Here is a 22266-nt window from a genome sequence, read left to right as displayed (position 1 = left end):
CAGAAGAGCGCCGCAAGGAGCCAGGGGTGGGAAGATATCCCCCCGCGGGATCTGGCTCGGAGGCCAGACTAGGGAGAACGGCCACTTGATGAGAGGCTCTGTGGACAGCAGATATCGTCCGTCGTCGGTCTTAGGGTCTCATTTGCTATCTTAGGGGGAAACTAGGTCCCAGAGGGGACCTTCTTTAGCTTTCTGGAATGAGGACCTGGGAAGGGGCTGGGCGCCCCTCAATACCCAGTGAGGTGAGGGGGTAAATTGTGGGCCATGATTACCGCCTCGGGAGAGTGCTGTGGCTCTTAATTCCACGGAGGCCGATCTTAGGGGGGTCTGGAGAAGCCTCGGATTTATGGAAGATGCGCCGTCGGGGTTCTTGAAGTGGGAGTGGGATATAGCTAACGTGGAGGGACGCTGTCCCGGGGGAAATCCCCCGAGGGGCTCCCTTGGCGAGAAGACTTCTTGGGGCCTTGCGTTCCGGAAGGGGACAGAGCAGGACTAGGGGGAGGGGTCTGGCAGTAAGACCGGCTCTCTGTGGAGTGGGGAACGCTCAAGGTCGAGGGACTGGCATGGGGGCACTGTGGCTCTTATCTCAGCAAGAGGCCCTTGGAGGGGCTTTACAAAGCTGCGCCGCCTGGGCCTCTGGGGCCAGGGGATGTCGCCGTCTAGGAGGTGCTGCTGTCCTTGCGCCCTTGCCACCTGCGTTGTTCAGGTCCCCCTCTGGCGGGGCGGAACTGGGCGGGGGCGTCTCCCAGTCCCGGGAAATCCGAGCCACCGCCCCTGGCCCCGCCCCCGGCCCCGCCCCCGGCCCCGAGCCGGCCGAGCCGTCCGCGGCGGGAGCGGCGGAGGCGGCGGGAGAGCGCGCCGTGGAGCCGCTCGGAGCGCCTGGGCCCCTCGCGCCGCCGCCTCGGAGCCCAGCGCCGCGCACCGAGGCCGCCCGCGCCGTCCGTGCGCCCCTGCGCCCCGCGCCCTCTGAGCCGCAGGCCGTCCAGGGCACCCCCTCAGCCCCAGCCTTCGCCGGGCCGGGATGGCCGCAGCCCGCGGCTGAGCGAGCCCGGGGGGGCCCCATGGGCCGGCCCGCGCAGCGACCCCCCGGCGGCCGCCCCCTCCGGCCCGGGCCCCCCCGGGCGCCGCGGGCCCAGGCGGCCCGGATGGCGGTCGCGGCGGCAGGGGCAGGGGCTGGGGCCGGCGCGGGCGGCAGGCGCGGCCGCCACTGACGGCTAGTAGGGCGCCCGGAGCAGGTAAGCAAGGGCAGAAGGGGGGCCCGCAGAGGACAGGCGCGGGAGAAGGACTGGCCCCCATGGACGGAGGTTGCGGGGGCGTCCAGGGACTCCCGGTAGACCAGTGGCTTCCCGCCTTGAGCCAAGAACAAGCGTGTGTATGAGGGTGGGGTCAAGAGGCGACAGGTCCGCGCGTGGCAGGGGGTCGGGAGGGCGATGCAAGCGCCTCTTTAAGCTAGGGTCTGGCCAGGGGAGGGATGGTCCCTGTCCGACGGGGCGGGCGCGCTTCTGCCTCCTCGGACCCCCTTGTATGCTTCTGGAGAGGGGGTGGAAACAGGAGCAGCCGAACACCCCTCCTCAGCCTTTAGGTGGGCGAGACCCAGACACCCCTTCGGCCTTGTGCTCTACAAGGGGCCGCGGGGGACAACCGGATCCCACGGACCCTGAGTGGGGGGCTGCCATCGCGGCCCAGCTGCACGCAGAAGTAAACATCTGTCAGTGGCGCGTTCCAGCCGCTTTCCCTGCGCGCCGCCGCCGCTGCCGCCGGGGACACGGTGTCCTCCGGTAAGGGCCCAGCTCTCTAGGCTCCTGGAGCCTTATGCAGCCGCAAGAGGGCGCGTAACCATTTTTGAGGGGGGGGGGTCCCTTAAGGGCAAAGACCAAATTTGAAGAAGAAAGGGCGGTCTTCCTTGCTCTTTTTACTAAAGGCATCTCTTACTCAGAATGGTCCCAAAATTCTCCCAAAAAGTGTGGTTTGTCAGTTCACAGTCTTTAAGCAGAGGGGCCTGCAGACAGTGGGCAGATGTGGGCTGGGACCAGAGACAGAAGTGGCTTCTCTCCTGGGATGGGTGTCACCACAGTCCCCTCCCTAGGAAGCACCAGCATACATATATCATGGTACCACTGGCCTGGCTCAGTGGGTCTGTGGTTACCTGCAAGGCTGAGGCCAGCAGCCCAGATCTGGGGAGTAGAACTAGGGCTTATGTTGGGGGCATGAAACGCCAGACCTCTGATTTTCCTCACTCCTGCCTGCCCACCCTGTCCAACATCCTTTTCTGTCTGTTCCATGACATTCTTTGTCTGTCTTTAAAAGAGCCCCGGGCTGAGGAAGCCCTAAAAGGGCATGACTGGTCTAGGCGGATGTCAGCTGGGGGACACTTTCAGATTTGCCAGCTTTTTCCCGCCCCCAGCCCCTTGCTTTGGGCCCTTTGGACACCCCTCCCCACACCCTTCATTCTAGGACTACTGAGGTTTGAGGTTCCACAGCCACTCCCAGGCCTTACAGCCCACTCCCAGAGAGCTGCGAAGAGCTAGTTCCAAAGGTGCAGGGAAGAAGCCAAATCACCCCTCCCTACAGTTGGGCACAGTGTCTGAAGTTCTACCATCACTGCTTGTCCCTCAGGTGATAGGCCTCAGTTTTCGGGGTGTGAGCAATGGATACAGCTTTCAAGAGTCTGGGACAAGAGAGGGAACCAAACAGTTTGCAGCCAGGCAAAGAACACAACCAAGAGATCATTTCCACCAACGTGTATTGAACTGCCATGGTGTAGCTAAGTCTGTTTGGGGTCAGACTCCTGGGCTTTGTCCTTCCAGGAAGACAAACTTGAATCCAAGGTGGAGGCCAGAGTGGGGAGCAAAGGCACTACCTCCGGGTAGGAAGGTCAGGGAAGACTTCCTAGAGGAGAGCCACTGGGGTTGGGGCTGTGCAGGATGAGTAGGAGTTTTCTAAGTGGGACCAGTAAAGGCATCCAGCTAGTAGCAACTGTATATGCAAAGATCTGGAGGCAGGAAAGTGCATGGGTGGTTTTGGAAAATCCAGGGGGTCTGAGTGTGGGAGGGAGAGATCGTTCTGAAAGGTTGACAGAGACCTGGGCTGGGGCCTTCAAGGACAGATTCCTGGAGATGGGAGCTGGAGACACAGAGAGAGGAACAGGTCCTTTAATGCATCTGGCATCATTGGGTGCAGCCATCTTTGCTGAGAGGTTCTGGGATTCCTCTGCAGATTCAGCTTTCCTGGTCCCCCAAGGTGGGGTAGGGGAGTCTAGACATCAAGGCCCATGAGGGGAGACAGGACCTTCCCTCTGCCCGGTGAGCATCAACTGAGCAGGCACAGTGGGAGGCTGGTTTTCTCCATTTCACATCTGAGAAAACTGAGGCTGGGCAAGCTGGAGGGATCTTTCCTTATGTGCCATGTAATTAATTCCTGAGCCCTAAGCTACCGTGTGCCAAGCTGTACGCCAGGATGAAGCAGAAAATAAGACAGGCCCGGTGCCTGCTGCACTCATGAGGGGGAGGGTGGGGGGCATACCTGAGGCTCTCAAAACAGCCAGCCAGCCTCCTGGACTTTCAAGGTGTGTAACGGCCACCAGGGAAGCCTGAGTAAGGCCTGGGACACTTTGGCATCGGTGTTCAGGAGCAGAAAGATCTTCCCTTCCAATCTCAGAGGACTCGGGCTTTGTCTGGCCCTGGAAGAAATCCAGCAGGTGGCCCTCACTTCCTAGTGGGGGAAACAAAGCCCAGAGCAAGGGCCCCATCATCCGTGCCTAAAGAGCTCAGTATGTCAGGACCCCAAGGCAGAATTTGAACTTGGGGACATGGAAAAGGTGACTCGGGTCCCCTGGTTCCCAGGACACCTGTGTTAGAGTTTGAGAAATGTCAGAGGTCTGTGCCTTGGTTTCCCTTTCTGTCACAAGGCCAGATTTGTGTGGCGTCCTCCTGGAGGACCCATGTCCCTCGCGCCACCCACTGGGCCCCATGCCAGCTGCTCAGCCGTGCCAGGCCTCATTAGGTTGATCCTGTTATTCTCCCCCGGGGAAGTCCACCCCCAACGCCCGCCCCAGATGCCTATAAGGCCTGTCCCAGGCCAGCTTGGCTAAGACAGACCAGGCTGGTATGGTCGAGGTGGGAATTTTATGGGCCAGCCGCAGAGGGCCAGGCCAGAAACAGCAGGTCTGAAAAGCAGGCGGCCCCACCACACACATGCTCCCCGGCCCAGCCTCCCCAAGAACACGCCTGCACAGTGGCTGGTATAGGAAGTGGGCACTGGGCACTGGTGGGGAATAGGGCCCCCCCATCTCTCCTCCTCTCTCTCTGCTGTTCCCTGGCTACGTTTGCTCTGGTCACCCCGGCCCCTTTGAAAAGCTATCATCCTGTCTCTGAGCCTTTGCTCATGTGGTTTTCTCTGCCTAGAACACTGTTCCTAGATCTTCACATGGGCTCAGCACAAATCCTGCCTCCTCTGAGACACCCTCCTCGACTACTCAGCCTAAAAGCAACCCTGGTCACTATTGCTTAGCCCCCCAAATTTAGAGGCTGACAACCTCTAAATTACCCTTTCTTTCTTTTTTATTGGGCTTTATTTTTATTTTTTTCTTTTATTTTTTAACTGAAGTATAATTGCTTTATGATGTGGTGTTAGGTTCTACTGTTTTCTTCTCTCTCTCTCTCCTTCCCTCCCTCCCTCCCTCCCTCCTTTCCTCCTTTCTCTCTTACTTTTCTAGCCACACAGCTTGTGAGATCTTGGTTCTCCAACCAGGGACCAAACCTGGGGCCCCAGCAGTGGAAGTGCAAATCCTAACCACTGGACTGCCAGGGAATTCCCTAAAATACCTTTCTCTCTCTTTCCTTATCCATCTCCCTGAATGGATGGTCTGAGCTCGGCAAGGGTGGAGTCCCAGGTCGGCCTTGGCCATCCTGTGTTCCCTGGCTACCCAGCACCTAGTGGGCTCTCCATAAGTGTTGAGTGAATGTGTTGGGGGCAGAGCAGCCTGGCACACTCGGCTTCCTGCCATGTGGGTCTTCTGTTTACTTGCTAGTTCTGCTCTGCTCTGTGTCTTTGAAAAAATATTCTCCTTCCTTGGACCTCAGCCCCTCCTAAACAGCAAGACCTTGCTTTTCTCTGTCCACCCCCAGCATCACCCTTGTTACGGGGGTTGTGGGGACATTGAGAGAACAAGTTTAGAGTCAGACCCCGGTTCAGCTGCAGCTCAGCCACTTAACTTCTGTGTGATCTTGAGCAAGTCATTTTACCTCTCCAAGCCTCAGTTTCCATGTGGTAAATGGGGCTAATAATGGGCTAATAATGACAGTATCTTTCGCAGGGACTGTGGGGGAGAAATAAACTTGTGGAAAGCACTCGGCAGAGGGCTCAGCACTAAATACATGGAATAGCCAGCACCGCCAGGTGTTAATGTTATTATTCCTGTTCTGGTTGTACGAGGAAGGCCATATGGCACAGTGTTCACGAATGTGGAACAGAGGGCACTGAGGCTGGAGCTTTGAAGGATGAGTAGGAGTTTGCCCAACCGCCTGAGTTCAAATTCTAGCTTGGCCATTCATGCTCTGTTTGACCCTGAGGAAGACACTTCAGTCTTTTGGACCTCAGTTTTTCTGTCTACACAATGGGGATAAAATGGTCCACACCTTTCTATGAAGTCACTAGTTGTAAAGCGCTTAGAACAGCAGCAATGGTGTTGTTCACTAGTGTTAATATTAGCTATTTTTCTTCAATACTATTATCACAAAGCAACCAACACAGAAGTCCTCCCCAGGTGTCCACTCCTCAGCCTCACTTTGGTGAAGACAGACCCAGAGCCCCTTAAGATAAGCTCAGGACCTGAGACTTGATTCTCAGAGTAACAGGGAGCCAGCAAGCGATGGTTTTAGCAATCAGCCAGCAGGCAGCTTCTGGGTTGGAGGAAAAAAAGGAGAGGCTGGGCTCCCACCTCTAGCCAGGCCTGGAAGGTTCTGCAGTGGGTGTCTGTGCCTGCATCCTCCCATGAGGCCACCCCACAGGCTGGCCCCTGGCCCCCGCAGACGCGACATCGGAACCAGCTGTGCTAGCCAGATGTTCCTGGTTTATCCGCAGATGTGCGACGCTGGCTTGTGCCTGCCCTGGCCTCCCCATCCCCACCACAGGGTGGGGCTGGGCCCTGGGGCCCTCCAAGGGAGGGGGCACATTTTTGTGGGCTGTGGAATTTGTTTCTTGTTTTGCAGAACCATTGAATCTTGTCTTGAGAGAGGCCCAAGTCCCACCCATTTCCCCATCATGAAACGGGGCCTCAGTTTCCCCATCAGTGGATCCCTAGGGAACCCCCAGGGGCCATCTGGGGTAAACGAAATGAGCAAGGCTGCCCGGGGAATGGGCCCAGCTGCCAGCCCCAGAGCTGGAGGACTGATGGAGGAAGCAGAGAAGGGTGTGCAAGCACACGCGTCTGACACCCGGGCCCCACTGCTGCCATTGGCCAGGCCTGCAGGGCTTCACTGAACAAAAATGGCCCTCCAGATGAGGACATGTCCTGGGCAGCCCATTGTACAGATGGGAAACCAGGGCTCAGAGAGGGGGAGGAGCTTGCCATGTGGTCCATCCAGGAAGAGGCAGAACATGGATGCACATCCAGCTGTCTGGACCCCAGGTGCCACAGCATCCAGAAACACCCTCTCCAGGGGCAGCCACTCCCTCTTCTGCCCACATGACTTCCCGGCCTGGCTCGTTCTGCCCATGGGTGGCGATGACAGCACCACAGGCAACCCAGTCATTCCTATAGTGTGGGGCAGACCCCCTCGGACCCTTTCTGAAATTGGGGAAACAGATACAGGAGGACCAGACACAGATCTGGGAGTGAGGTGCAGGGGGAGAACAGTGTTAGTGGAGGGAGGCACCACACGGGCAAAAGCCTGGTGACTGTGGGTGGAATTCTCAATGTCCATCTTTGCCTTGAGGGGACCCAGCCCAGACTGTCCCTCCAGAAGCTCCTCCTGTCCAGCAAAGACAGATATGGACCCACATACTATGCTGGCAGAGCTGGGCAAGAGGGAGGGCCCTGCAGCTGTGGGGGGATGGTCAAGATAGGGAGCAGGCATGGCTTTTGGGAGGAGGGGCTATAGGAGCTGGGACTTTGAAGGATGAGTAGGAGTTTGCCTGATGGAGACAGGCGTGCTTCCCCCAGACTAGAGAGATGAGTGGGTGGACGGAGGGTTCCCCTCCCCTCCAACCTCTCCCTGGGAACAAGCATGAAGCAGGTTCCTCCCTGAGGCCAGCGGCTCCGCAGGCTAAAGGCTAGTGACCCTGGGAACAGGTATGCCTGGTGGGTGTTCCCTGGGAAGCTCTGTAGAAAGGTGGAAACTTGGAGCATTGCCGGGACATCAAGATAACGAGCAGTGTTTCCTGGCACCATCAAAGAAGCTGCCAGGAACACCCCCACACCCTCACCCTAATTGTCTGCTCCTTGGATAATTGGAAAGATCCAGCTGGCTGTGTGTCGACAGGCTGTTCATCACCCCTCTCTGAGCCTCAGTTTCCCCTCCCTCCCAGCCCTGGGGACTCTGTGACCTCCACCTAGAAGTTGAGGTCATTCCAGAACCCTCTTGCTGTAGTTCAGACTGACTTACCTGACCCCCATGAAGGGAGGTGCCCCCTTCCTTAGGCAATGAGGATTCTCCAGGGTCTGGACATTGTTGGCTTGAGAGGGACCCCTGAGCAGGTCCTGTCTGGCAGATGGGTGGCACCTGAAAGGCCAGCAGGTGTGGGCAGAGCAGGCCCTCTCCTCTGGGCCATTCTGCCTCCCACGCTCCCCTCTCCCCACTCGCAACCTGCTGTGCCTCCACTGCCCAGTGTCGCCTGGAATCTTGGTGGCCAAGGGCCACCAGCACTGGCAGGACGTGTGTGTCTGCATGCCTGCTTGCACGAGTGGCTGGAATATAGGATGCAGGTGATAACAGGCACGCCTGTGCACGCACGAGATCAAGTGCTCAAGGGATGGCTTGGAGGCGGCACGTGTGTGGCGTGCCCATTCTCTGTGTCAGCGTGCAAGACATAATATGTGTCTGAGTGTGAAGGTGCTTGATTTGTGTGGGAGTATGAGTCTCAAGGGTGTGCAAGAGCTCCCATGGGCATGAGAGAGTGTAAGGGGTGTGATCAGGGGAGCGCCCAAGGGCAAATCAGGATGTGTGTGCACGTGTGCAAATACTAGTGAGTGGTAGTGCTTGAATGCTATGTTTGTGAGTAAAATGCCCACATGTGAGAGTATCACTAGCATGTGAGTGCAGTGATGTGAGGGTGTGACAATGTTTGAGTGCACGGTCATGTTCTAGGTGGGAGAACACCGGAGTGTGTGGTTGTGTCCAAGCATGTGAGTGGGATTCTGTTTGAGGGTATGTGAGACCACTGAGTGTGTAAGCAGGATGGCATCTGAGCATGTCAGAACGTGTGAGCTGGGCAGTGTCTGAAAGTGTGCATGCAATACTGGGCACACATGAGAGAGAGAGTGTGTGTGCACGCGCACATGTGCTAAGCGAGTCACAGTGTGTGTGAGTCTGGGTGTGAACATGAGCCCCCAGGTGTGCTGTGTGAGTGCCCACCTTCCCCATGACACAAGCACACAGATCGTGCACACCTGGTCTCCTCCTCCATGCCCCCTGCCACACCCGCTCCCCATCAGGTCCATGCCAGAGACAAACCAGTTGGGTGACCCCCATACAGAAAGGCCCATTGTTGCAGACGCTTATCAGCTGTGCCTGCCAGGTCCCCTCCACCAGCAGTCCCCTGCTTTCCCATCCCCCTCAAAGCTCCAGGAGGTCTGCAGCTCCAAGGCCACCAGGGGCTCCTGTGGCTGGGCCATCTTGGGGCTGGAGAACCATCTATCCTTTCAGCCCCCTGTTTTACACTAGTGCTGTACAGGGACCTTGTTCCAATCTAACAGGGAAACTGAGGCACGCCACTCCAAGACGGGTGTGACGACCAGAGGTCTTGCACCTGGAGGGGTTTCCCTGTCTCCCCCTGCCATGGTGGGTGAGGCCACCAGAGTTTTCATCTTAGCTCTGTGACCCTGGCAGGTCACTTTGCCACTCGGGGCCTCAGTTTTTCCATCTGTAAAATGGGAATAAGGACTCTTATGAAGTTAAAATGACTTAATAACATGCATTAAGTTTGTACAATGGGATCTGGCATCAAGTAGGGGCTCATTAAGAGTAAAGGCAGTGGGTTTGGGCACTTGACAAATGCCAAGACTGACCTGTTTGCTGCACAACCTTGAGAATGAAGTCTTCTCCCAACCCACAGGGCTGCATGACCTGCACAACCTGTCCTCATCACCTCCCTACCTTCACCTCCTATTGCTCACTTTGCTCCAGCGACATGGGGTTGCCTTGATGATTCCTTCAACTAGCCAAGCATGGCCCTGCCCTAGGGCCTTTGCACATGCTGCGTCCTCAGCACTCCAGGCTGGCCCAGGGTTTGTTTACATGGCCGCAGGTTGGGGCCCTCATTATCCATCACCCCACTGACAGTAATAATATCACCACAGTAATAATAACAGCAGTATCAAATACCACCACGGACTTCCCTAGAGTCACCTGGCTGGAGAAGATCCTGCATGCCTCATGGCCAAAAAAAAAAAATCCAATACCACCAACAGTGGCAGGTCCTCAGAATGACTCCAGAGCATTTGCTCCGCCCACGTGGTGTGCATTGTGTCAAAGAATCAGGGTGTGTCTCTAGATCCTTTCCTAGCTGTGCCCTTGACTCAGTTTCTCCAGTTATAAAATGGAGGTTACAATGCCTCCTTCCTGGGCTCAGCACCGGTTCTGGTACACAACAAGGGGTTAATAAGCGTTCTCCGTTACTTACTGTCTGGTGTAGGTCCTGTGCGGGTGCACCGTTGGGGCGAGGGGAGAGGTGGTTCCAAACTTTCTGCTCTTAATCACGCCAGGCCCCCCTCCGCCGACACAGGCACATCACTCGCAAACGAAATGCAAATAGCACGCAATTAACTGCCCTGGGCAGCGCGCAGGTCAGCCTGTGCGGCCCAAGGCGCGCGCGCGGGGACGCCCAGCACCCCGCAGCCAAGCTGGGGCGCTGACCGTCGTCCAGCCCTGCTTTCATCGCTCCGTGTAAATGTTTACACCGGGCCGGCCGCCAGGCCCCGCGCCGGGCGGCCGGCGGAGTAATGTAAACGCGGGCTGGAGGCCGCTCAGTGGCGGTGAGCTTCTCAGACAGGGTGGGGGTGTGGGGGTACGCAGGAGTTATTAAACAGCTACTGTGAGCATGACGCGACTAGGCAACCACAACACTGAGTAATCAGCGCCCCAGCAGGAGAAGCTTAGACAGAGCGCCCACAGAGTGTCCTTGCACGGGCCTGGGGCTGGGGAGGAGGCGCAATCAGGGAAAGCTTCCTGGACTGAAAGTGGAATGGGAGTGGGCGGCAGTGGAGAAGAGAATGTTCTGGATAGAAGGACTCACTTGTACAAAGGCCTGGAGGTGGGTTGAGGGCAGCTTTGGTCCATTGCTGCCCACTTCTGGGCATCTATTTGTCTTGGGGGGCAGGGAACCTAGACCCAGAGCAGGGCGCAAAGTCACTTCCAGGGACATTAATATGGCTCAACCCCAGGGCTCCAGCCTCCCAGACTGTATCTATTCTAAGCACCACCTCTCCTCACCACCCTTGTCCCACAGTGCCCCCTGCTGGGGATGTCCTCACCTTCCACTCTTCCCCAGACTCCCTGGATTCCAGCCACTGCAGCCTCCTGGCTGGATTGGCCACCACGGGTCACGCCTCAGGACCTTTGCACCAGCTGTTGCCCCTGCCTGAGATGCCATTCTCTTCTGCCTGGCTAGCTCCTACCTTTGTTCAAGTCTCAACTTCAATCCTCAGGAAAGCACTCTGGGACGCCCAGATGGCGGTGGTTCCCAGGTTACCCCTGGCACAGTGCCCACCTACTCCTTGGCAGCATTTTCCACAACCTTGTTTAGTGGTTCCTAGATGAATCACTTCTATATTATTATTGGTCATTAAGCAGGAGTGGTTCAAATTCAGGGGCCCCACTGTATCCCCACTAGCTGGTCCAGCACCCTGTGCCCATTCGTTTGTTGCCTGACAGACGACGGAGGCCGTGTGGCTGACCATCCCGTGGACGCAGGCTGAGGATGCAGCGCTGGAAGGCGGCGGCCCTGGCCTCGGTGCTCTGCAGCTCCGTGCTCTCCATCTGGATGTGTCGGGAGGGCCTGCTCCTCGGCCACCGCCTCGGACCTGCACTGGCCCCGTTGCGCCGGCCGCCTCGCACCCTGGACGCCCGCATTGCCCGTCTGGCCCAGTGTAAGCCCTCCCCCACCCCGTCTTGAGTCAGATACCCCCAACATCGCAGCGACCATAATGGTGGAATGTTGTACGCAGTGGAGTGGGGCCACAGAGGCTTATTTTAGATGGGGTGGAGGGAGGGTGCAAATCCCCTCAACGGTCTGGCAGGGGTGTCAGAGGGGATGGATGCTGGGAACTGGGGTCCCTCAGCTCAGCTGTCACAAGGAATTAGGCTCTAGCCCTGAGGGGCCCGGGGGCCAGATGGAGATTAGACCTGGGCATTCGGCCCGGGCGGCCCCTGCAGCACAGCGGGGGGTGGAGGAAGAGGGAGGCTGGACCCGAGCCCCTAGTGACCTGCCGGGAGGGGGGGTGATGGGGGAGGCAAAGAGAGACCTAGAAATTGGACGAGTCCTAGAAATGGGAGAAAGACAGACATAGAGGAGCAGAAGATGGGCAAGAACGATGTGGGAAAAGGCCAGGAGGTAGAAAAATGGAAATGTCAGCCCTGGGGGGTGTGGCTGCATGGTCCAGCTCCCCACTCGCCCCTGATGCCTGCCCCCTGCAGGTTCTGTGGGGCTGGAGCGGTGCGTGGGCCCTGACTTTGTGGGCGCATGGGTGTGTCCATACGTGCATCCGCACGGGTGAATGGGGATGAGGTGTAGGCGGGAGAGCGTGCGTGGGCCCCTGTGGGTAGGGGGTGCGTGCACGCCTGTGTGCAAGTCTGCACGCGCCCTGCCAGCCTACACAATCCTTCTTTCTTGTCTTCACAATGGACAAGGGTGGCCTCCGGCGCAAGCTCCACTTCCGCCCCCGCCGCTCCCCCCTTCAGGCTGCTAAGTCCTTCCCAGGACTCTGGGTCCCAGAGACCCGGGCTCCCCAAAGCTAGTGCTCCAGGCCCTGGGGGCAAAGGCCCAGTGGTGAATTTCAGGCACCAGGGAGGATCTCAGCCCACTGTCGGGTCCTGCCTGCCCCGCATCCTGTCCCCGGATCCAGCCTTACTGGAGGAAGGACATGGATTTCCATACCCCAGAGTCCGTGTTCTAGATTCTGGGATTAATGCACTGACGGAGGAATCTCAGGCTTGGGCCAGGGAGGTGTGGGCATCATCTCCTTGTATTCCATGTGTATTCCTGTGCACGTGGCCAGGCCTGCTGGAAGGACAGATATACTAGAAGATTATTGTTTATCTGAAATTCACACTGAACCAGGGATCTGTATCTTAACCTGGCAATCCCATGAATTAACTCTAGACACACATCTTTGGGGTGGGCACACTGGTGGAATTGTAGGCATTGTTAGTGAGGTAGGCTCACCCTGATTCTAGAGCAAGCAGTGCTTGCCACCCTACTCCCACCCATCTCCCAGAAGATGCTGTTGGGTGGCCCCCGATGTCTACCCTCCCAGCCGCAGCCAAAGTAGGGACTCCGCAAGTCTCACTGAGCAAACAATGAAAGTAGGGTACAGCAGGGTACAACGGGTGCAACCAAAGTAGGGCTGTCATCTGCCTGAAACCACAAGGCTCAGAGTGGGCAGAGCAAGGCTCAGGACCGGGGCTTGTCTGCTCTTGAGACCCCCTATGGGAACAGACAGCTCCCAGGGTGAGACAGCCCTTCCCCCTTGGGCCTTCCAAGAAGCTATTTCTTTTGACAGCCAGGTGCGCCAGCCTTGGGGGCAGGTGAGAGGTTAAACTCGGGATTTCCTCTCTCATCCACAAGAGTGACTGCCACCTGCTCAGGGGCTGGAAGCCCCGTGTCTGCAGACCCAGTGTCAGTTCAGCGCTGTCTGCTATCCCGATGTCTACACTTCTCTCCTGGGGCTGAGGAGCACCGGGGCAGGACCAGCCGCTTGGGAAATAAATTCAGGCCGTGGAGCCCTGGGAATCTATGGCTCAGGGCACCTCCAGGCAGTTGTGGGAGAAGAGGGTTGGACTTGCACCAAACTTGGGCACGGGATGGAAGTGGGAAGGCTGTTTGGTTTTCTCTCTCTCTGCCACCTGCCAGTGGTGAGGTCTTAGGCACCTCTTTTCCCCTCTAGATGCCCGGTTTCCTCACCTGTAACATGGGGGGAGCCCCTGACAGTAGCTGTCACCCTATGTGGCGGGGCCAACACACAGGTCTCAGTGTCAGCTGCTCGTCTGTGCATTTTGAGAAGCTCACACATCCTGCTTTGGTGCTGTGAAAGGGGAAACTAAGTACTGCCACACGGTGGAGCAGGAGGGATGGGGGGAGGGGGAGGCGTTGGTAACAGGCCAGAGGTTCCGAGAAGATGCAGAGGTTTGGGTGGGGATCCCAGAGACCGAGTGAGAGACCCATGACAGCTCAACCAGAGTGGAGGGTTGGGGTGTGGGAAGCAGGCCCCCAACACTGCTCAGAGAGGATGTGCCAGTTTCCTGGAGCAACCAGCGTGGGGTGGGGACAGCTGGGGCCCAGGAGGGACAGGGATTTGGTTCACTACACCGCTTGCTGAGCGCCACCCCCCCCCCTTTTTTTTTTCTCCAGTGAGGTGAGAGCAGCTCAGTGAAAAAGGGAAGAATTTCCAGTGCTGCCCTGCATAGGGATGGGGTCCACAGAGAGTGGTGGAGGGGTGTGCCCCCAGGGAGACAGACACCGGGTCGGCTCAGCTCAAGTTGGGGCAGACTGGTATGTGGTACAGGAAATGGTTCTGGGCAGTCCATCTTAGGTGTAGGCTCCAGAGTAGAGTGCTGGTAGCCTTGGGGACCCAGCCTGGGGGCCTGGATATGCAACCCTCCCCTTACACACACGCCGCCCAGAAAGGGAGCATGAGCCGGAATCAGGGAGCAAGATAAGATGTGGTCGGGAGAGGGTGCGCTAGCCCTTGAGTCACCACAGGGTCCCTTTTCGCAGAGGAACAGCGTAGATGTGGCGCTCCTTCCCATGCATCCACCCACTGACCGCCCCCCGGCCCTTCTCCATCCCCTCGCAGACCGTGCGCTGCTGCAGGGCGCCCCGGACGCGGTGGAGCTTCGAGAACTGACGCCCTGGGCCGGGCGGTCCCCTGGTCCGCGCCGTCGGGCGGGGCCCCGGCGGCGGCGCGCGCGTGCGCGGTCGGGGACACGGCCTTGCGGGCTGCGCGAGCTCGAGGTGCGCGTGAACGAGCTGGGCCTGGGCTACGCCTCGGAAGAGACGGTGCTGTTCCGCTACTGCGCAGGCGCGTGCGAGGCGGCCGCGCGCGTCTACGACCTGGGGCTGCGACGCCTGCGCCAGCGGCGGCGAGTGCGGCGAGAGCGGGTCCGCGCTCAGCCCTGCTGCCGCCCGACGGCCTACGAGGACGAGGTGTCCTTTCTGGACACGCACAGTCGCTACCACACGGTCCACGAGCTGTCGGCGCGCGAGTGCGCCTGCGTGTGACCCTACCTCAGCCGGCCTGGAGAGACGGCGGCCACGGCCCCCGCCCCGACGGCACCCACGGTCCCGCCTGGCAAGCCCCGCGACAGACTGCCCACGAGCAGAAGATGCCGTCCAGGGCTCAGGACTCTCGCGTTAACTGTACCAAAATAAAGTGTGGAAAATCCAGCCGGGGTTGTGATTCTGCGCTGAAGGCCTACGGGGAGGAGACGCCATCTCCATTGGGAAGAGGGGGACGGGTACCACCTGCACTATGCTGGGAGGATCCCATTTGCTTTGGGCTGGGGGAAAGAAAGACGGTTTTGTTCAGGCGTGCAGAAAGGAAAGAGGGGCTGAAAGGGGGCATGTCCACAGGGACCTTCCTTCGCATCTCTCTACAGGCTCTCTTGCCCCTTCCAGGTGTGTCCTAGCCTACTCCCCGGCAAGGTGTCCTTCTGGGTAGGAAAGATTGAGCCACAGTGCAGATGGAAAAACTGCGGTCCAAGTGGTCCAAATCTCCCTCACCCAATAGACCTCTTCGGGCCTGGTCAGCTCCCACCAGGGTGAACTCGGAGCCACTATCTCCTTTCACTAGCTAAAAATATCGGCGCTGCCCATCTCCCTGCGGGGATAGGTCTGGGGCGGGCGCCAACCCCATCTAGCCCAAAACCGGCGCCTGCTGGGGCACAGCTGGGTCCCCAGGGACCTACGTCCTGGGCCGTAAAGGCTTTGGCCAGAGCTCGAGGGAGAATTTTCCAGGAGCCCCGTGGAGGATGGAAAAAGCGTGATGTGGTGTTTAGATTTGCCCACGGTGTCACCTTGATGCTTGGCACGCCCAGAACGGGCACAGGGTGTTGGGTTCCTAGCAGGCAGAGAGGGGTCTGCTGGTCAATGGTCTGAGGAGGGTGGGCAAGAGAGTGGCTGCTGCAAGCCCAGGACTGGCTCACGGGAGACCAGATGGAGTGGACTCCTACCCTTCTTCCCCTCAGACTGGGTAGCACGGGAATGTCTCCAAGGCACAACTGCCCCTTGGCCCAGTTTGTCTAAGGGCACAGTCCCTTCTCTTCCATCCTCCCACACTAGACTGGGATTCTCAAAAGAACAGCCCCTCCCTCTCCTTTACTGTTGTGTCTCCTAGACTGGCCTCCTCTCTGCTGCGCTAAGGACCACCTTCTAGAACCTACCAAACATGGTGTCCTGCGCAGACCCAATCCCCATCCTGATGCTGGGAGACTCAGGTCAGATGCTCCCCCCAGGGAGGCTCACCTGGCTGGGCAGGAACACTCCCAGCTCCCTGCTTTCCAGTCTTCTATTTTGCTGTTGCGGCAGCTGGACCCCCTGGAGTCAGCTAATAGGCAGGACTTCCAGAGAGGCCCAAGAGCAGCACTTGGAGGCCAGGCCCCAGACCGTGGGTGGTCAGCTTGGAAGGCAGTTTCAGAGCATGCTGGCTGGCTGGGGTCCCGACACACCCCCTCAGTCTTTTGACTCTGAGGTTTGGGGTGGTGGATTCTTACAACATTCGGGCTGACTCAGCCCAGCAGCCGTGGCAGAGAGGCCAGAGTTCCCAGAAGCCGAGGAAGCTGAGCCTCAGTTTCCCCATCCTAGAAGGCCCTGAGCCTCAGAGAGGGAAGTTGCTCAGCCCAGGACACACAGCAGGAAAATCAACTTTGGTGCTTGGGCCTGTTGTCCCTGAAGTGCCTTGGGGGTGTGTATGTGTGTATGTGTGGCCTCCTGGGACCACAGCCTCCCTGTCTCCCACTTGGATCCAACCACAAGGCGCTGGCCCAGCCCACCAGAGAATTGGAACATAAACAAGCGCTGCCTTCGCAGAACCCAGGGCTGGGGGTTCTCAGCAGTGCACATCATACACACACACACACACACTCACAGGACACAGAGACTGCCACTCACATGGGGCTTAGAACCATGCACAAACCTCCTTTAGGGGCATGCCCTGCCCCTCCTCTATCCTTGCAGTGGGTATAGACAATTCACTTGTCTCAACCTTGCCCTATGTGACCTCCCAGATAGCCCCACCCCCACTATCACCTGCTCCCGGCCTCGGTCTTCCCACCCTGCTTGAGGGTTTTTCCTACCTCTGAACACTTGGGGCCGGTCCATTCTCACAAGTTCAGGGCCACTCTGGGCGCTGTAGACTTTTGGGCAGGATGTCTGGCTCCCCATCTACTGGATGCTATCAGCCCACCCCATTTGTGACAAGCACAGATGTCGCCAGACCCTGTGAGTGACCCCTGGGAGCAGAGTTGCCCTGAGAGGACAATGCTGGTGTGGAATAAGGGAGGACACGCCAGTTTTCCTCAGAGCATTCCCATATGGAAAATGGCGTCAGTATTGCCAACCTTAATACCTCAGAGGCAGTTCATCAACAGCAGCAGTAATCACAAACCAGTCCACCAGAGCCATCACCAGAGGGCAGGATGCCAAGGCCAGTTCCCCAGGGGCAGCCATAGCCCCTGGCAACTCACCCCTGCCCCCACCAGGTAAAGTTTCTAGCAAGCGAGCTCCCAGGGAGGAAAGACCCCTGGTGAAGCCCCAGGTAAGGGAGAGCTCCAGCCACCAAGGTCCCCAGATAGTCAGCAGTGCAGGTGCCAGGCTGGCCTGCTCACTGGAACCAAGACGCGATACTGGGCACCGTCTGGTACCTGGGCTCCTGCTGCAGCTTCCAGCAGGCCTTACAGAACATAAGGGCCCAGGAGAAGTACCGAGGCCGCAGCGTCTCCCGCCAGCGGAAGTAGTTCAGGTAGCTGGCGTAGTCCTTGTCCAGTGCTAGCAAGTACTGCGCCAGGTCTTTGGGGCTCTGGAAGTCGTCGACATGGATGAAGGCATTGGGTGGCAGGAACTGTTCATAGTTGGCCCGGCTGGGGCCCAGGACCACTGGCACGGCCCATGCCTGCAGGGCATTCTTCCACAGCTTCTCTGTGATGTAGTCGGGGTGCAGGGAGTTCTCAAAAGCCAGGTAGAACTTGTACTGGGACAGCTGCTTGGCCATGAGCGCATAGGGCAGTGGGGTGTGGAAGCGTCCGTACACGTCCACTTGGAGGTGTGGCTTCAGCAGCTTGTAGTAGTGCACCCTGATAGAGTCTTCCTTCCAGTTGGACACCACCCAGGCCACCAGCTTGGTCTTGGCCGAGATGTTGAGCAGCGTCTCCACAGGCTGGCCAGGCCACGGCTCGAGCCAGCCGTAGGGCATGAAGATATGAGTCCCGGCGGTATGACATGGTGAGGTTGAAGTAGCCGTCTAGGTCCTTCAGTTTCAAGCAGTTGCTGGGCGATTCCATGCTGAACCAAACCCAGCGCTGGCCAGGGGGCCGTGGGGAAGGCGGGAGCTGCATCTGGGGCCGGTTGCTGACCTCCCGGTGGTGCACGAGGACTGCGTCCGCCTGAGGGTACTCGCTTCGGTTGACGGTCAGCTGGCAGTCAGCTGTGCCAGGCCACAACTCCGAGCAGCGGGACAGAGCCACTGGCTGGTTGAATGGCCACGTCCACAGCAGGACGCGCAGGGGCAGGTGGGCGGAGGGCCCCTCAGTGGCTTGGGAAGGGGCCCCCAGTTCAGAGACCCACATGGGCTTGGGCTTGTCTTGAGACAAACGCAGATAAGAGAAGAAGCACAGAGCCAGAAGCAGCTGCAGCAACAGCCCGGGAAGACAGTGGTGCCAGGAACACTTCACCTTGGTGCAACCGGGTGGATACATGGTTTGGAGCAGCTGGGAGGAGGGGAGAGTGAACATGGCACCTTTGACAAGAAGGATAATAACACATGCGTAGGGACTTCCACCTCATGCGAAGAGCTGACTCATTGGAAAAGACCCTGATGCTGGGAGGGATTGGGGACAGGAGGAGAAGGGGACGACAGAGGATGAGATGGCTGGATGGCATCACCGACTCAATGGACATGAGTTTGGGTGAACTCTGGGAGTTGGTGATGGACAGGGAGGCCTGGCGTGCTGCGATTCATGGGGTCGCAAAGAGTTGCACATGACTGAGCGACTGAACTGACTGACTAAGGGACTTCCCTGGTGGTCCAGTGGCTAAGATGCTGAGCTCCCAATGCAGGGGTCTGGGGTTTGATTCCTGATCAGGGAAGTAGATCCCACGTACCACAACTAAAGATCCTGGCATGCTGCAATAAAGATTGACAATGCCTTGTGTCACAACTAAGACCTGGTACAGCCAAATACATAAATAAATATTGAAAAAAAACCAATAACACCCATGCCTAGTGGGCACATGTGGGTTATTTCTATTTTACAGATGAGAAAACTGAGTCTAAGGGACTCAGTGAGAAAACAGCAGAGCTGGCCCCAGAGTCCACACTCTCCTACCCACCAGGTCACACAACCTCTTGACCTAGGATAGGTTCCAATGGTTCTCAGGTCCCACCTTGACCGTGACTTTGCCCTTGCCCTTGCCCTTTCTTAGCTTCCCCAGAGTCTTCCCCAGCCTAGGGAGAAGACAGGGCTGGTTACTGGGTGTTCCCCATGGCCCTGGAGTTGAGGCTTGGAGCCAAGACTCCGTCTGGGAGGAGTACAACAGAATTATGGTAGAGGGCTCACCAGGCAGCATACGAGTTGGGGGAAAGGACACTCCTGGTGGACAGAACAGCCAATGCCAAGGCCCGAAGGTGCCAGGGAACCTGAACAGTTTGCGGGGAGAGGACAAGAAGAGCTCAGGGAATAAGCACTCAAGACACCTCCCATCCCTGGTCGTGCTCTAGGGGATCCTGGGGGTCTCTTGGTCCACTCCCTGGTCCTTTCTGTTCCTGCAAGCGGTCACAAAGCCCTCCCAGACTCCAGACCCCAGCCCCGGGAGTGGAAATCTAGGACCTTAGCCCTGTGCCCCTCCACTTCCTGCAGCCATGGAGCCGCCCTTTTTACAGATGAGAAAACAGAGGTTCTGAGTATGTCTCTTGCCCCAAAACACAAAGCTGGAGCAGTTGTGATCCAGAATCCGAACTCTCCTCTTTTAATGTAACTGCAAACTCCTCTCCCGAGTTCAGATTGGCTAGTTGTCCGTGACTGTAGTTTCAGTCTGTCTGCCCCCTGATCCCCTCTCTCAGTGCCTATCGTCTTACCTGGGTTTCTCTTACTTTGGACCTGGGGTCTCTCTTCACAGCTGCTCCAGCAAAGTGCAGCCGCCGCTCCTTACCTTGGGCGCGGGGTAGCTCTTGCACCGTCGCAGCCGCGCTCAAATTCTGAAAGAGATGGGGACTACCAGACCACCTGACCTGCCTCTTGAGAAACCTGTATGCAGGTGAGGAAGCAACAGTTAGAGCTGGATATGGAACAACAGACTGGTTCCAAATAGGAAAAAGAGTACATCAAGGCTGTATATTGTCACCCTGCTTATTTAACTTCTATCCAAAGTACATCATGAGAAACGCTGGGCTGGAAGAAGCACAAGCTGGAATCAAGATTGCCGGGAGAAATATCAATAACCTCAGATATGCAGATGACACCACCCTTATGGCAGAAAGTGAAGAGGAACTAAAAAGCTTCTTGAGGAAAGTGAAAGAGGAGAGTGAAAGAGTTGGCTTAAAGCTCAACATTCAGAAAACGAAGATCATGGCATCCGGTCCCATCACTTCATGGGAAATAGATGGGGAAACAGTGGAAACAGTGTCAGACTTTATTTTGGGGGGCTCCAAAATCACTGCAGATGGTGATTGCAGCCATGAAATAAAAAGACGCTTACTCCTTGGAAGGAAAGTTATGACCAACCTAGATAGCATATTAAAAAGCAGAGACATTACTTTGCCAACAAAGGTCGGTCTAGCCAAGGCTATGGTTTTTCCAGTGGTCATGTATGGATGTGAAAGTTGGACTATAAAGAAAGCTGAGCGCCGAAGAACTGATGCTTTTGAACTGTGGTGTTGGAGAAGACTCCTGAGAGTCCCTTGGACTGCAAGGAGATCCAACCAGTCCATCCTAAAGGAGATCAGTCCTGGGTGCTCATTGGAAGGACTGATGTTGAAGCTGAAACTCCAATACTTTGGCCACCTGATGCGAAGAGCTGACTCATTGGAAAAGACCCTGATGCTGGGAAAGAGTGAGGGCAGGAGGAGAAGGGGACGACAGAGGATGAGATGGTTGGATGGCATCATTGACTCGATGGACATGGGTTTGGGTGGACTCCGGGAGTTGGTGATGGACAGGGAGGCCTGGTGCACTGCGGTTCATGGGGTTGCAAAGAGTCGGACACGACTGATTGACTGAACTGAGCTGAACTCCCGTGTTGCACATGGAGCTCCAGTCTACAGCCTGGTGCTGTCTACAAGAACGTTCTGCTATCGTGGAAATGTTATTTGTCTGCCCCATAGGGTGCACCCGCTGGCTCTCAAGCCCTTGAAATATAGCAGTTGTGTTGGACGAACTGTTAGCATTAAGCTAAATTAAATTAAGAAAAGCTTCTCTATTCTGTACATTGAAGACAATTTCAAGATAAAAAGTAAAAACACTGGCGGGTCCAGTAGTTTAGACTCTGTGCTTCCACTGCAGGGGGCATGGGTTCAAACCCTGGTCAGGGAACTAGATCCCACACGCCCAAGATGAGGCCAAGAAAACCAAACCCAAACGTCCACCCCCCGCCCCCACAGCAAAACCCCACCAAAACCAGTGTTTGATAGCCAATTCAACAGCTGAAAATCCTGACAGGATATTTGGGACATCGTGGAGGGGCAAATCTGCTCCCACAGGACATTTTTACAAAGTCTAATTAAAGATCAAAGATTTAGAGTGAAAACTGAGTGTCCGGATTAGGTGTGCTATCGATGTAAGATACACCCCAGTTTCTAAGCCTTGGGCTTCCCCAGTGGCTCAGCGGTAAAAAATCTGCCTACAGTGCAGGAGACACAGGAGACACAGGTTCTATCCCTGGGTCAGGGAGATCCCCTGGAGGAGGAAATGGCAATGCACTCCAGTATTCTTGCCAGAAAAATCCCACAGCCTGGTGGGCTACAGTCCTTAGAGTTGCAAAAAGTTGGACACAACTGAGTGACTGAGCACACATTCCAAGACTTGGGAAGCAAATGAGACAAAATTATCTCAACCCTTCTGCTGACTTCACATTGGAATAATACTAGTTTGGAACTTCCCTGGTGGTCCAGTGGTTAGTACTCTGCACGCTCGCTGCTGAGGGCGAGGGTTCGATCCCTGGTCAGGGAACTAAGATACCATATGCTGTGCAGGGCAGCCAAAAAAATTAAAGAAGACTCTGATGGCTGGTGGGCTACTTCTCTTGGGCATAGCTGGCATAACCCTCCAAGCGCGGGATGGAGGAGCTGGCAGGTGGCCTCGGGTGATGAAAAGGGAGTGGGATTTAGAATTGTATGTTCATGCCAGAGTTCCTGGAAAGAGACCCAAAAGACAAAACCTTTGAGGAGGTTCAGGAGGCTGAACTCTGACCACAACCTACTTTGTGCAGCTGGGGTTTGGGGCCACGCACAGAAGGTTAGTGTGTGGAAATGCACTTAAAATGACTATAGTTTTTTTTGTCCTGGGTTTATAGCAGCTCCTCCTAGGAGGCACTGAGGCCCTTGACAGGGAGGAGGAGCCTGGATCGGGGAGGGGTTGGGGAGGTCAGGGCTGAGATTCCACCCAAGCGGAACCTGAGATATTT

General features: G+C 57.0%; 2 protein-coding genes across 3 annotated transcripts; one reads left to right on the top strand and one right to left on the bottom strand.

Annotated features, from left to right (window-relative positions):
• Window positions 1-11136: 11136 nt before the first annotated feature.
• On the top strand, window positions 11137-14655 carry NRTN (neurturin). 2 transcript variants are annotated; one of them, XM_052644013.1, is made up of 2 exons: window positions 11137-11305; window positions 14231-14655. In XM_052644013.1, the coding sequence occupies exons 1-2, from the start codon at window positions 11137-11139 to the stop codon at window positions 14653-14655; spliced, it is 594 nt and encodes a 197-aa protein (XP_052499973.1). The 2 variants fall into 2 exon arrangements, 1 of the variants encoding a protein (XP_052499973.1); XR_008199714.1 differs by having other exon boundaries at window positions 11208-11305; window positions 14152-14283.
• A 2599-nt stretch (window positions 14656-17254) lies between these two features.
• LOC128051431 (3-galactosyl-N-acetylglucosaminide 4-alpha-L-fucosyltransferase FUT3-like) lies at window positions 17255-19349 on the bottom strand. Its single transcript, XM_052644010.1, is given in 3 exon segments — window positions 17255-17849; window positions 17851-18356; window positions 19206-19349. Coding segments are annotated over 3 exon segments (1245 nt in total).
• Between the last annotated feature and the right edge of the window lie 2917 nt (window positions 19350-22266).

The sequence above is a fragment of the Budorcas taxicolor genome, chromosome 7 (genome assembly GCF_023091745.1).
Source record: "Budorcas taxicolor isolate Tak-1 chromosome 7, Takin1.1, whole genome shotgun sequence".
Taxonomy (NCBI): Eukaryota; Metazoa; Chordata; class Mammalia; order Artiodactyla; family Bovidae; genus Budorcas; species Budorcas taxicolor.
Note: the sequence above shows the minus strand (reverse complement) of the source record. Positions and strands in the feature narration are given on the sequence as shown.